We start from the raw sequence: 15770 nt of genomic DNA on the forward strand, positions 1-15770 counted from the left end.
GTGGGCGCTAACAAGGTTTTCCCCAGGGCTGGAAGGGGTAGGGGTCGCCCTTCCGGCCGTGCCACCAACTATAGACCCTATAACAGGGGCCACTACATGCCTGACAGACAATATTACACACCAGTTCCCCAGCCACCACAGCCCTCAACTCCATTCTTTCCGCCTAGAGGACGTCCGTGGAGAGCGAGGGGTGCCAGCCGCGGATACCCAAGATCCAGGGGCACAGGTGAGACTACCTATTCTGTCATTAACATGGGTTCCTGTGGGGGGCAGGCTGGGGTATTTTTCCCGGACCTGGTCCCGGATCACATCCGACCCGTGGGTCTTGCAAACTGTAACCGGCTATCAAATAGAATTTCTCTCTCCTCCGATACAGACTTGTTGGCCGCCAGCGATACACTTCGCGGACGCCGACAAGGCCCTGATCCGCTCAGAATTGATGGATCTGCAGTTGAAGCACGCCATTCAGGAGGTGTCTTGGGACGCTCCGGGTTATGTGAGCAATATTTTCTTGGTCAAAAAGAAGGACGGAGGTCACCGCCCGGTCATAAACTTGAAACATTTAAACGAGTACGTTTTGTATCGCCACTTCAAGATGGAGGGGATACATCTTCTCAGAGATCTTTTGCTACCAGGAGACTGGTTGGCGAAGATAGATCTGAAAGACGCGTATCTGACCGTGCCGATACACCTTTCTTCCCGTCCATATCTTCAGTTCTGTTGGGAAGGTCGCAAATGGGAATTTGCGTGCCTCCCGTTCGGCCTTTCTTCAGCACCATGGTGCTTCACCAAACTGCTGAGACCGGTCATGGCTTTGCTCAGGAGCCGGGGGGTACGCCTGATCGTCTATCTCGACGATATTCTGATCATGGCGTCCACGTACGCGTTGGCCGTGCAGCATGTCCAATGGACGGCCGCTCTGCTCTCGGAGTTGGGCTTTCTGCTCAACGAAGAGAAGTCGGTACTCACGCCGTCTCGACGGACGGAGTTCCTGGGGTTCGAGGTGGATACCCACTTGGCCACCCTGAGTCTGCCCACGAGGAAACTGACTACGATCCGCAAGGAGATCCGGAAGCTTCTCCGTGCAGAGGTGGTCTCATTGCGGGCGCTCGCTCGGGTGGTCGGTCTGCTGACAGCCTCCATCCAGGCGATCTTCCCTGCCCCCTTACACTACAGGGCGCTGCAGAGGCTGAAGATTCGGCACTTGAGGGAGGGTTTGCCCTACTCAACCGAAGTGCCACTATCCGCAGAAGCCAAGGGAGAACTCCTGTGGTGGCTACGTCATGTCCAGGTTTGGAATGGGAAGACAATTTTCAATTCCAAACCGGACTTAGTGATAGAATCAGACGCCAGCCTGCGGGGTTGGGGTGCCCGCTGCGGGGCATCGACGTCCGGAGGCAAGTGGTCACCATCAGAAATGTGTTTGCACATCAATTGCCTGGAACTTCTCGCGGGCACCTTTGCCCTGAGGAGTTTCGCTTTCCACAGGTCGGATTGTTGTATCCTGCTGTGCATGGACAATGTAGCAGCCGTTCAATACATCAACCGCCTGGGAGGCACGAAATCCAAGATCCTCGCAGATCTCGCGACGGTCCTTTGGCAATTCTGCCTTCAGCGGAATATATTGTTGACTGCGGAGTATCTTCCTGGAATTTCCAACGCCATTGCGGACTGGAACTCCAGGTACCTCACGGACTCCAGCGATTGGATGTTGGAACCAACGGTGTTCCGGGCGATCCATGCCCTGTGGGGGCCATTGAGTATCGACTTATTCTCATCTCGTCTCAATCGACAGCTGCCACGATTTTTCAGTTGGCGACCGGATCCGGACGCCATGGCGACGGACGCGTTTCTTCAAGTGTGGCCACAGAGCACTCTGTACGCCTTCCCGCCATTTGCCATGATCCCCAGAGTATTATGGCAGACGGTGTCCCAGAAAGCGACGCTGGTGTTGATCACCCCCTGGTGGCCGACTCAGTCATGGTTTCCCCAGGTCCTGGGGATGGCCATAGATGTGCCGAGGTTGTGTCCGCCTCTACTCACGTTGCTTCGAGACCCCTCAGGGAATCTTCATCCCTTGATATCGGACGATCAACTGCCGCTGTTGGCATGGTTGATTTCGGGACACCTTCGCTTGGGGGCCGCATTTCGCAATCTGCTTCTGACCTCATCAATGACGCTTGGGCTCCAGGTACCAGATCGGCTTATCGATCAGCCTGGGGACTTTGGCTTCGTTGGTGCTCACGACGGGATTTGGATCCCGTACGTGCCCCTGTAGCGGAGGTCATTAATTACCTCTCGGAGTCTTTTGAGGCGGGGAAAGCTTATCGCACGATTAACGTTTATCGCTCGGCTATTTCCGCCTCCCATGGGTTGGTGGATGGCTTGTTGGTTGGACAACACCCTATTGTCTGCCGTCTTATGAGGGGGATGCGGTTTAAGAGACCGCCTTCTTCGCGATATCTCACCACGTGGGATGTTAGCAGTGTATTACGCATGTTTGAGACATGGGAAGACAATGACGACTTGTCTCTTAAACTCCTGTCGTTTAAATTGACAATGTTGTTATGCCTGGTCTCCATCAAGCGTGTGTCAGACGTACGGGCCCTGGATATTTCCAGGAAACAATTTGTTCCCGATGGGGTTCGTTTTTCCATTTGTCGTAGGACCAAAACCGATCTACGTTCGGTTTTCTTCCCATTTTTTCCGACGCGCCCGAAATTGTGTGTCGTGCAATGTCTTCGATCTTATGAGTTGAAGACAGCTACGCGTCGTCCGACGGGTTCGGCGCAGCTCCTCATCTCCTATTGTCCGCCATATTTACCAGTTTCCTCCCCGACATTGGCTCGGTGGGTGAAATTGACAATGTCCTTAGCGGGTATTGATGTGTCACTATTCACGGCTCACTCCACTAGGAGTGCGATGTCGACCAAAGTCTTTCAGACGGGTGGCTCGCTTTCGGAACTCTTGAGGGCGGCCGACTGGTCGTCTGAGGATACATTCCGTACGTTCTATTTTAAACCTACTGTACATGTGTCTATGTCTGTATTGTGATGGATTTATGATGCTTCTCTATGTACTGTGCTTTGAACATGCATTCTGATATGAGCCTCCTGTCTGCAATAAAATTGAGGATTTTCCTAGTAGAGTGACGGAAAATATTGATTTTATTAAGACAGGAGGCGAATATCATCCCACCCGTTTCCCCTACCCGTTATTATTTATAACCTTTGTTGTTTTCAGGATATTGAAGAATGGTTCTGCCTTGCCATGGTTCTTTGTTGGGGTCAGCTGCGTGACCTATCCGGTTGATCGTTCCTGTTTGAAGATTGACGTTCTGCGTTATTGGTTCAAGATCCTCCGTGTGGACGCCGTCGCGCGAGTTCTGCAGTTTCGATGCTGGACTTAGTCACGGCATAAAGAAAGAGGAGGAGGAGGGGCTGCAGCTTGGTTATATAGGGCAGTCTATGCTTGGATTGGTGGGATGGAGGAGGGAGTTGCTATGGTTACTAGGTGCTTGGACACCTGTGTTTTCTTTTTCTTTTTATGTTTAACACTGTCATTCTTTCTGCTAATGGGCAAAATAAAGAAGGATAATGCATTCTGATATTCGCCTCCTGTCTTAATAAAATCAATATTTTCCGTCACTCTACTAGGAAAATCCTCAATTATATGAGAAGTATTATAGTAATTTTAATAAGAGAAAGCTGGATGTGGATTTAAAAGGAATGGGAAATATACAGGAAGGACCTATACTGATGTTTGCTGCTGGATCCACTTCTAGCTTTTTCTCAAAAACTGCAGCATCAGTTAAAAAAAAAAACAATACTGTCTGAGACAACAGGATAATGATGTGGTGCTCACTTGTAGGATAGGTGAAGTAGTCCAGGTCAGCCGAGGGTAGTAGTACTTCTGGTAAACTAAACTGTATACAGTGGTAGTGTGACATATGGCAATGTGGTCTTGTTAAACTGTGAGCCTGTGCAACCTTTATAACAGGGGGCCGGTGAAAACCTTTTTTCTTTTAAATCAACTGGTGCCAGAAAGTGAAACATATTTGTAATTACTCCTATTAAAAAAATCTTAATCCTTCCAGTACTTATTAGCTGCTGAATGCTACAGAGGAAATTCCTTTCTTTTTGGAACACTAATGACATCACAAGCACAGTGCTCTCTGCTGACATCTCTGTCCATTTTAGCAACCATGCATAGCAAATGTATGCTAAGGGCAGCATGGTGGCTCAGTGGTTAGCACTGCTGCCTTGCAGTGCTGGGGCCTTGGGTTCACATCCCACTAAGGACAACAATAAATAAAGAGTTATTATTATTATTATTATAATGACGTCAGCAAAGAACACTGTGCTCTTGATGTCATCAGAGAGAATTCCAAAAAGAAAAGAATTTCCTCTGTAGTATTCAGCAGCTAATAAGTACATGAAGGATTAAGATTTTTTAATAGAAGTAATTTACAAATCTGTTTAACTTTCTGGCAACAGTTGATTTAAAAGAAAAAAGGTTTTCACCGGAGTACCCCATTAACCTCAAGGTACACGTGGTGAGAAGTCTGGAAATGTTCCTATATTGAGTGTAGGGCTGCAGCTAACGATTATTTTTAAAATCGATTAGTTGGTCGATTATTCCATCGATTAATTGATTAAAAGTGTACTCCCGTGGAAAACTTTTTTTTTTAATCAACTGGTTTAATCAACTGGTTAATCAACTGGCCAAAAAGTTAAACAAATTTGTAAATCACTTCTATAAAAAAAATCTTAATCCTTCCAGTACTTTTTAGGGGCTGTATACTAAAGAGAAATCCCCCAAAAATATGCATTTCCTCAGATGTCATGACCACACTGTTCTCTGCTGACCTCTGCTGTCCATTTTAGGAACTGTCCAGAGACGGAGAAAATCCCCATAGCAAACCTAGGCCGATCTGGACAGTTCCTAAAATGGAACTTTTACTTTCTGGCACCAGTGGATTTAAAAAAAAAGTTTCCCACGGGAGTGCCCCTTTAATGGGAAAAAATTAAAAAAAAAAGAGGTTTCACTGATTCTACTTGAAAAATTATGTACAATGGCCATATTAAAAGTTTCTAGCATGTGATGTGACCAAACAGCAGCAATTTTGGACTTTTTTTTTTTTTTTACGGTTACACTGGTTGCTGTACAGAATCATTATTAATGATCCTGCACAGCAACCGGTGTAAATTTTATATTGCTGCATGGGTAACTGTCTGAACTATTAAAATAAAATGTTAATAATTCACTTACATTTTAATAGTTCAGACAGTTAGCCATTATTAAATATGTAAACATTTATTTTTTTACTTTTTTAGTATTGCAGTAGGAAAAGTATGGCACCCTGTCGAGAATGGCCATTAAAGTTTTTTTGTGTGACTTTAATGGGCTTTTTGTGACTGGGAGCAATGGGCAACAACGAGTCTCGACTATTTACTATTATGGAGGCCATTGGGCGCTGTTGTTTTCAGATGGGAATAGTGGGGAAAAAAGATGGTGCAAGCAGTAATTTTTCTCCCGCTATTTTGCCCAGCTCCCCCAAAGACCATCATACTGCCGTGTTATAACGGCAGTGTGAAAGAAGCCTAAAACTTATTTTTATTTTTGTGTACTACAGACACTAGGGTGCAATGCTCTGCACATACCCAGTAGTAGTACACACACACTGCTATACACATGGGGGTATGTGCAGAGCATTGCACCCTAGTGTATGCAGAAGACACTAGGGTGCAATGCCCTGCATGTACCCCCCATGTGTATAGCAGTGTGTGTGTGATTCACACTATACACTGATACTGGCACCACCAGACCCATGTTATGATGTCACATAGGCTATACACATAGTAGGGGCACAGCAGTGGTGACACACACTGATACTGGCCCCACCAAGCTTACTATTGCAGACTGTAATGACAGAGACACACACCAACATGGCTTCCACCCTACACATCCCAGTGTATTGGGGCAGCCACCCATCTGTCATTATCTCCTTCCACACGGGAATATCCGCAGCCCAGCTGACAGCCGCCCTCAGCATGCCCCGACCCCTGTCACTGGGTCACTCACTCAGCTGTCCACCGCCGCTGGGGTTACTGATGCCTGCTACGGGCAGAGCCCCTGCCGTTGGCCTCTCAAAGTTGCCGGGATTGTAAAAGTAGTCCCGGAGCCGGGGCAGCTGCCTGCCAGTCTCCAGCAGCTTGGTGTGCAGCTCCAGAGCCGTGAGCAGCAGCTCACTGGGCTCTGGCACTGGGGGTCAGGGGTCAGGTACTGTTAAGCCTCATGACTGCCAGCGCCCGGCGTCCCTTTGCAACAAATCGGCCGATTATTCGATAACGGGATTCGTCGACAACAAATCCCATTATCGAATTTTATCGATTACATCGATTAATCGTTGCAGCCCTAGTTGGGTGTAGCAAAAAGGATCTGATCACCATTTAACTAGCAAATAGGGCTAAACTTTACTAGAAGTCACTGTGCAGAATCCAGATATTCAGTTCACTTAGTTCAGAGTTACAGTTTTTAGGTGGAATGTGCCGAAAGCCTTTGATGTGCTTCTTGCACTATGGTCGCTAGCGGTGATGTAAAGTCACAGTTCATTTAGATAAAACTCTGCTGTGGAGACCCTACCAGATTGGTTCACTGTGATTCAAATGCTTAACCCCCTAAGGATGCAGAGAATACGGGTACGCCCCCGTTCCCGAGTCCTTAAGGACTCAGGACGTACCTGTACATCCTGTGTCCCGTTAACAGGGTTTACACCATTCTTACAAGCGGAGAACGGGTCAAACCCCATGAGTCCCGGTTGCTACGGGCAGCCAGAATCCACGGCTAATGCCGGGCACCGCCGATCGGGCCAATGCCTGGCCTTAACCCTTTAGACGCTGCGATCAAAGTTGATCACGGCGTCTAAACGGAAAATGAAACTATCCCGGCAGCTCAGTGGAGCTGATCGGGACTATCGCGACAGAATCGCGATGTACCGATCAGCTTACTGGATGACAGGAGGGTCCTCACCTGCCTCCTCGTCGTCCAATCTGCGATCTACTGCTCCATGTTTGCGCAGCAGGCTAGAGCAGCAGAGCACCGGTAACACTGATCAATGCTATGCTATGACATAGCATTGAACAGTGTATGCAATCAAAAGATTGCATAGTACAGCCTCCTAAGGGGGCTAAAAAAAAAAAAAGTGTTACAAAAAAATAAAAAGAGAATACATGTGAATAAGCCCCCCCCCCACCCAATAAAAATTAAAATCACCCCCCTTTTCTATTTTTTAAATAAATAATGTAATAAAAAAAATAATCATGTGGTTCCGCCGCATGTGTAAATGTCCGAACTATTGAAATATAAGGTTAGCTAAACCGCACGGTCGATGGCGTACACGTAAAAAAATACCAAAGTCCAAAATAGTGAATTTTTGGTAACTTCATATTCCATAAAAATATTAATTAAAAAGTGGTCAAAAAGTCCAATCAAAACAAAAATGGAACCGATAAAAACTACAGACCACGGCGCAAAAAATAAGCCTTCATTTAGCCCCATACGTGCAAAAAGAAGATGACAATTTTAAACATACTAATTTTGGTGCATGTAGTTATAATTTTTTTAAAGTAGTAAAATAAATAAAACCTACATAAATTGGGTATCCCTGTAACGGTATGGACCTATAGAATAAAGTAATTTTTACCGAAAAGTGCATTGCGTAGAAACGGAAGCCCCAAAATTAGCAAAATGGCATTTTTTTTCTTAATTTCACCCCACAAATATTTTTTTTTTGTTTCACCGCAGATTATGTTATATGGGTCTGTAGGTGCAAAATTGAAGTGTTAGGATTTTTAGAAGATGAGGAGGAAAATGCATAAACAAAGATTGTTTTGAGTCCTTAAGGTGAAAATGTCCTTAAGGGGTTAAAGAATACCTGTCACCAAATAAAACTTTTAATATAGTATTCCTTGTGTAATTAGCAAACACTTTCCCATTCACTTGCTTTTCAAGTTATCAACATAAATATGTTTCAAATGTAATAGAAAAAATGGCCACTAATTGGTTCTGTTCTTTTTCTTGCCACAATTAATACAGTGAGTTTGGTCTCCTCCCAGTCAGGCAGGAGACCAAACTCAGGGAGTGCGAAGTGCTTCTCTGCGCTGAGCTTGATTGACAGCTGCACAGAGCCACACTGAAAGCTGCATAGAGCCTCACTGAAACATACACAGAGCTTGAGGTCTTCTATTCATCACAGCACTGCAACCATGTGAGGGCGGAAGTGGTCCCCCAGCAGGCATGACATCACTGACACCCACTTTCTCCTCCTGGGAGATTACACTATGTGAGCAAGAATAAAGGTAAAAAACACAGCTTTTTAAAGCTCTAAAAAAAATTAAGGGAAGGAAGAGAGTTAGGGAACATAGCCTGAGTTAGTTTAGAAAAGTTTATTTGGTGACAGGTACTTTTTAAAGCCCACAAAAATATAAGTGTGAATGGAAGGGTCCTTGTTTAGCTTGTTCTCCACCACTGAATGGTTGATTCTGCTTTCAGAGCAGAAAACTGAATACTTAACTAATGCCCTGTCTTGGGTGAAATCCTCTGTGCTATGATCGTCGCAATCCCAACCAAGATTCTTGCAACTGGACCTGCATGCAGCAGGAGAAGGTTTTTGCCTAAGCTTCCTTCACAGGACCAAGCAAAACATAAACATGAATGGAGGGGGCATGGTTTGATGTCACTAGGGGGCATGGCCATGATGTCACATCCCCCTCTGAGGCATAGAGATTAATGTAGGGGGCGTGGCATGACATCACTAGGAGGCGTAGCCATGATATAAAGTACCCATCCTGAGGCAGCACCCGACACAGAAGGCTGGGGGCTGTACCGAGATCGCGGGAAAACGGAATACCCCTTTAAATTTGATCTGTGGGACAAGGATACCAAATTTATATATATTTTTTGTTGTGTTTTACTGTTTTTTGGGGAAGACAAAATTACCAAAAATGGTTTAGCAGAGAGCTGTGCCAGCTGTTCATAACCATTGTAATAGTTTTTATCCTAGTATCAAATATTATTTCCTTATATTCCATATAGTTATTGTGAATGCTTTGCAAATGGTGAATTCTGCAGCAACTGCAACTGTAGTAACTGTTACAATAATATAAACCATGAGTCTGAACGGCACAAGGCTATGAAGGTAAGGCAAACGTGGTAACAGTGTGATATATGTATAACTAATAAACATGCTAACCTCCTACCCTGTGGTCTCACGGACACTATTCTGCACTGTTTTTCATCCTATCTGACTGGTCTTTTGCTAAAACTTTTTAGATCTGTGTTAAACGTCCCCATTTTAACACCTTCCACAGATGTTATATAAAGAGTATATAAAGAGTTTGTCCATCTAGAACGAAGGACAACATTGTATTTATCACCTGCAAAATGAAATGTTAAAAAGGGATTGAATAAGGAGAGTTGTAATAAAACTAGACTTTGGGGATGTTATTTATTTATTAAACATTACAGGAGACATGGTTACATTATTCTAAGACTCTGAGCTGTACTGGGATAACTGTTTTTATCTACCAGACTTATTTTTTGTAACACAATAAAAAGGTAAATAATGATTAGGCTAGTCTACACTAACTTGCTTGTACTGGGTATAGTCTAGTAAGGCTGTTAGTCTAGTATAGTCCGTTGCGTCGTGTTTCATGAAGATTTCTGATGACTGCAGAGTCTGCTGCTAAAACCTTCTTTGGTCCCTCACCTTTGTAGTCATCCCCTTTTTTCTTAGAGGCACTTCAGATGACAGATCCTTAAAGGGGTACTCCACTTCCCCAGCGTCCAGAACGTTTTGTTCCGAACGCTGGGTGCGGGCTGCAGGGATCGTGACATCACGGCCACGCCCCTCATGATGTCACGCAACGCCCCCTCAGTGCACGTCTATGGGAGGGCGCGTGGGAGTCACAAAATGTTCTGGACACTGGGGCAGTGGAGTACCCCTTTAAATAAATACATACCAGACCCCCTAAAAAATACAGACCTCAGACCAGACCCTCTAAATTAATATAGAGCCCCCCACCAGCCAGCACCCTTAAAAATACAGACCTCAGACTCCTAAATTCATACAGACCCAGACCAAACCACTATAAACTTATACAGACCAGACCCCTAAATGAATACAGACCCCAGACCAGACCCCTATTGACTTATTCAGATCAGACCTCTAATATAGACCCACATTGCCCCCATGTGGTAGTTAGGTCCCCCACACTGGCCCCATATACCACCCCTATCCAAGATGTAGGCCCTCGTGGTCTGGATGGCTGCTTCTGCTCCACCTGCACAACACTAGCTGCATCCTTTACATCCACTGTGCTCCACACCCTCTGCCAAGCACTGACTGCACCTACTACTTATGAGACACAGCAGATGTAGAAAACTCAAACAGCGCTTTGCAGAGGCGTGAAAGAAGCAGAGAGAAAAGGCATCGATATATGATTCTGTGTGGCCTGTGAGGTCTGGGTGAGATCTCACAGGCCCCATAAAATGACAGGGTGAGCCGAATATGACCATGGGCTTTGCGTTTGACTTGTGTTTCTTAAACTAATACACACAGAAGACTTGACCACTACATTAATACAGACCCCACACTAGACACCAATTAATAAATGCAGATCCCCAAAACTAATACAGATCTCAAATTAGGCCCCCCACCCCTCCCAGAACTATCCACTTTACTTCACATTTGACTGACTCACTCTGGTCTTGATTGGCAGCTTACACACTGCCTCACGGGGGAGAGGGAATGGTGGTTGAACTCAAGTATGCTAACCAGCCTCAGGGCTTTATGTGCACAAAATCCTGAGGCTGGCTAGCTTCATGTGATAGGCTAGGTTCACACGGCCGTTTGCATCCAACCCGTTAAGGGTCCGATCGGCTTTTTTTTTCTTCTGAGCTGATCAGAACCTGAAACGGGTCAGATACAAACGGCTACTACCGAGTCATGATAGACCCCATTCACTTTCATGGGGTCCGTCAGTGACCCGGTAATTTTACAGGAAAAGAAAAAAATGGAACTTGCACTATTTTTTCCTCCACTGAACTCCCATCCTTTTGGCCGGATTGTCGACGGAACTCCGAATAGCAGAGTCCGAAGGCAATGTGAACGAGACTATAGAAGGACTCTGCTTCCTTGCGTACATGCCAAATATCTGGTACCAGAAAAAAGGAAACCGTGGATCTGCAGCCCACTGTGTCATGGATTTAAGCAGCCCACTGGGAAACTTCCTGGTATCCAGGTAGGCCAGTCTGGCCCTGGTGGGACTGTTTAGGATACGTGTCATGTTCAGTTTGTAACACTTAGTCGCACTTATGTACCATAAGCACCCAGACTTCATCTATGTGGCTTTTTTTATTGTTAGATAGATATTTAGTTTAGATTTTTAGATATTTAGATTGTTATTGTATGTACAGACTATTACACTCCATGTAGATATCCTCTCCTTTCTTCAAGGCGTATTTAGATAAGAATCCAGAAGCTTTCTTGTCTAAGATTGGAAAATTAAAAACTGGTGATGTCAATCCTAGACATACAAAGAGATGCAGCTGCAAGAGATCTGGGTGTCTTAAAAATTACTGTGAATGCCATGAGGTTAGTATAGTTAGAGGTTCGTAGGTAAGAAGATATTTTGCAGCAATCTTACTAAGTGAATGTTTCTTAGTTTAAAGTAGAATTGCTTCAATAATGTAGCTGAGTGCAGAGTATCACTGTCTCACAGACAGCACAGTTTGTGTGCATCTAATGCGTACATGCACAAGGTATGTGTCTTCATTACATCAATAAACCTCATTACATCAATTTTAACCCCTTTAGGAGGCAACCTATTTTGGTTTTTGTCTCTTTGCCTTCTAAGATCCATTACTCTTTAAAATGGGCACTGTCGTTTCAAATATATTCCCTCCCTTTGAGAGCCCATGTAATTACTATCATGTTAGTAAATCACTTCATTTACCAAAAATAACTCTTTATCCAAGAAAAACTGCCCTAAGCTCTTGGCCACTAGGTGTCTCCTTTGTTTGCAATCTGCTGTAAATACCAGTGAGCCTTCATTGCTACTGTTGTTTCTTTCTTTCAAACCCATTGCATTACTAACCCCTTCTCTCTTCCATATGCCATATATAGTACCGTACTGTGTAAATCACCCCCAGCACAGAGTCAGCCTGTTTAGTGCACTTTCACCAGCACCAGGGCCAGATTAAGGCTGCCTGGAGAATGGAGCACTTCAGTATGACAGGTCCCCCTCTCCTCGAAAATACACCAATTCTGGCACAGGAGAATCCCTAAACCCCCCCCCACACACACACCTGAATCAGGAAGCCACAGTGGGAGGGGTCACAGGTGCCACATGGCAAGTCTAAGACTCCTCTCCAGTGTGCAGGACAGAGACGGCAGGACAGAGACATAGCTACCAGCCCCAGCAGCTACACAAACAGTGGTAACAATAAAATCTATAGCTCATGGCACAAAAAAAAGTTATAGGGGTCAGAACATAGCAATGAACAGAGTTCAGTTCTTTTTATTTATTTATTTATTTTTTACTTATCGTAAAATTATCCAAGTTTTAACTAACCCATAGAATAAAGTTTGCATGTCAGTTTTAGGGTAGGGTCACACGCAGCGTATTTGATGTTGCGAGAAATCTGCCGAGCGGCAAGAATATGCTGCGTACACAATTTTTTGAACAGTGGTCCATGAATACAGTTCCAAAGATCTGTCAAATGCCAGTGGGGTGTAAATGCACCCCTTTTTTCATTCCGTGAGGGGTGTAGTTTCCGAAATAGGGTCACAAGTGGGGGGGCCCACTGTTCTGGCACCATGGGGGTTTTGTAAATTACTTATATTAAAAAATCTTAATCCTTTCGGTACTTATGAGCTGCTGAAGTTGAGTTGTTCTTTTCTGTCTAAGTGCTCTCTGATGACACGTGTCTCGTGAACCGCCCAGTTTAGAAGCAAATCCCCATAGCAAACCTCTTCTACTCTGTGCAGTTCCCGAGACAAGTAGAGATATCAGCAGAGAGCACTGTTACCAGACAGAAAACAACAACTCAACTTCAGCAGCTGAAAATTAGTGAAAGGATTAAGATTTTTTTATAGAAGTAATTTACAAATCTGTTTAACTTTCTGGAGCCAGTTGATATATATAAAAAAAAACGTTTTTTCCTGGAATACCTCTTTAAGGGGTTAAACAATTATATTTAAATTTTTCAAAAATAATGTTCTAGTTTTTTTTTTTACCTAGTACCGGCTGGTAACTTTACCTGACATTCATCGTCAGCAGCTGAGATCAGAAATATGTTTGTTTAACCCCCTAGATGCTGCATTCAATGGCAACTATGGTATCTAGGTGATTTTGTAGCTAAGAGGCAATTAAATTTTTTACATAGGACAAGGTGGGGCAGAGAAAAGGCTGTGCAGCCTATTATAACTTCTATGAAAACCTGCTTAACCTGCGCATAATGAAAAACTAGGGGGCACCACTTTGACAAGCACTGCTGTATACTGTAATGTCCATGTATTTCGTGAAAAAGGTTTATTTTAGGAATTTTTTTCCCCTGATTTATTGTAGGCTAAAAATATGTGCTCCTCTATGTGTAAATGTATCTCATGTAAAAATTATGAAGAGCATCCTGACCGCGTATTTCTTGAAAATAAGCAGCAATATGCAGATACAGAGAGGTATGAATATGGTATAGAACTATATTTGATCAATTATAAGTGACAGGGGTCACATTATATCTGGACAGTAAGGAGAGGATCTTATAAACCATGTGCTTTCTTCTAACTTACTATTCATGTACAGTGCTACCTGCTCTCCTTACTTGCAATTATTATAACATAATCGAAGTAAAGCTCCATATTTGGAGCTTCTTTAAACATTTAAAATCTACTAAAACTTCATGTTATTCCGATAAAAAGTAAATTCTTAATTTTTTGCAGCCCACTGTTAAACACTTCTTGGGTGAAAATGTTCACTACACCCTTAGGTGAAATCTATGAGGGATGTAGTTGGCAAAATGGAGTCACTTTCTGTTGGAGGGAGGTTAAAAGAGTACCAGAGGGGCTCTATAAATGTGACATATTGCATGAAAAAAATCATTCCAATCATTCTGACCTAGAAATACCGAAAGGCATTGCTGTCTATTGAGGTGGCACATTTCCGTGCGCTCCTTGCGCCGGCCTGTTTTGCAGTCACCTGCTCCAGAATAAAATGGGGCTGAGATTCCGTAGTGTGAATGAGTACTTAAAGGGGTACTCCGGTGCTTAGACATCTTATCCCCTATCCAAAGGATAGGGGATAAGATGCCTGATCGCGGGGGTCCCGCCACTGGGGACCCCCGTGATCTTGCATGCCGCACCCCGTTAAAATCAGTCCTCGGAGCATGTTCGCTCCAGGTCTGATTACTGTCGATCACGGGGCCGGATGTGAGGTCAAGGCTCCGCCCCGTGTGACATCACGCTCCGCCCCCTCAATGCAAGCCTATGGGAGGGGGCGTCACAACGCTCTGGCCCCGTGATCGGCAGTAATCAGACCCGGAGCGAACACGCTCTGGGGACTGATTTTAACGGGGTGCGGCGTGCAAGATCACGGGGGTCCCCAGTGGCGGGACCCCCGCGATCTGGCATCTTATCTCCTATCCTTTGGATAGGGGATAAGATGTCTAAGCGCCGTAGTACCCCTTTAAAGGGGTACTCCACTGGCCAGCGTTCGGAAATAAATGTTCCGAACGCTGTTTTCGCCCTGCAGAGGTCGGACTTACCCCTTGTGATTTCATGATCACACCCCCTCAATGCAAGTCAATGGCATGCGGCGTGACGGCAAGCCCCCTCCCATAGACTTGCAGTGAGGGGGCATGGCCGTAAGGTCACGAGGGGCGTGGCTGACTCCCGCAGCACTAAAACAGCGTTCAGAACATTTAGTCAGTGGAGTACCCCTTTTAGCTCCAGCTGCAGCCCACAGTAATAATCTGATTTGTATGCAATCCTGTGGACTGTAGCTGTCAATAAATGTTGCAGTGTAGCCTTTGTCTTAGTGATACATGTGAATTATACACAGTACAAGAGACAGTGTATATCAGTTACAGCCACGGTACTTTTTTCTTATAGCATTTTACGGACTTGTGCTTCCATAGAAGTTGTGAGAGCAGCATGCGTCTGTCTTTTAGCACGGGCTGAAGTAGCAGAGAGTGAGCAGTATTCAGCCAGCAATGCGGAGAAGATGATAATTGAAGAATTTGGTAAATGCTTAGAACAGATGCTACAGAAAGACCCGACCTAAAGGAAGCTATTCATGGTCTACTCACATAGTTACTCAGTATATAGCGCTTATACAACGCTTGCAGCTGTTTTACTCTCTTACATAAGCTATCTCAGTTGATGTTATTAGGTGTAAGGAACAGTGTAAGAATTAGTACAATGTTAAGAATGTTTTCTTTTTAAAGGGGTACTCCCCTGGAAAAATTTTTTTTTTTAAATCAACTGGTGCCAGAAAGTTAAACAGATTTGTAAATTACTTCTATTTCAAAATCTTAATCCTTCCAGTACTTATCAGCTGCTGTATAATACAGAGGAAGTTCTTTTATTTTTGAATTTCCTTTCTGTCTGACCACAGTGCTCTCTGCTGACCCCTCTATCCATGTCAGCAACTGTCCAGAGCAGTATAGGTTTGCTATGGGGATTTGCTCCTACTCTGGACAGATCCTAAATG

The 15770-nt window shown here is 44.5% G+C and overlaps 1 protein-coding gene across 15 annotated transcripts in view; it reads left to right on the forward strand.

Moving 5' to 3' along the window:
* The window catches only part of LOC130277126 (protein lin-54 homolog), a 57337-nt gene extending 41771 nt beyond the window's left edge, over positions 1-15566 (forward strand). For 5 of the 15 annotated variants that reach the window (XM_056527478.1, XM_056527481.1, XM_056527480.1 and 2 more), the window contains exons 10-13: positions 9097-9199; positions 11498-11656; positions 13632-13741; positions 15170-15565. In XM_056527478.1, coding sequence (XP_056383453.1) covers positions 9097-9199; positions 11498-11656; positions 13632-13741; positions 15170-15341 — 544 coding nt within the window. In that variant the 3' untranslated portion in view covers positions 15342-15565. Of the gene's footprint in view, positions 1-9096; positions 9200-11497; positions 11657-13631; positions 13742-15169 lie in introns of all 15 variants that reach the window. The other 10 variants (XM_056527485.1, XM_056527487.1, XM_056527488.1 and 7 more) reach the window with 5 other exon arrangements.
* The last annotated feature ends 204 nt before the right edge of the window (positions 15567-15770 follow it).

Source organism: Hyla sarda, chromosome 6 (assembly GCF_029499605.1).
Source record: "Hyla sarda isolate aHylSar1 chromosome 6, aHylSar1.hap1, whole genome shotgun sequence".
Lineage (NCBI taxonomy): Eukaryota > Metazoa > Chordata > Amphibia > Anura > Hylidae > Hyla > Hyla sarda.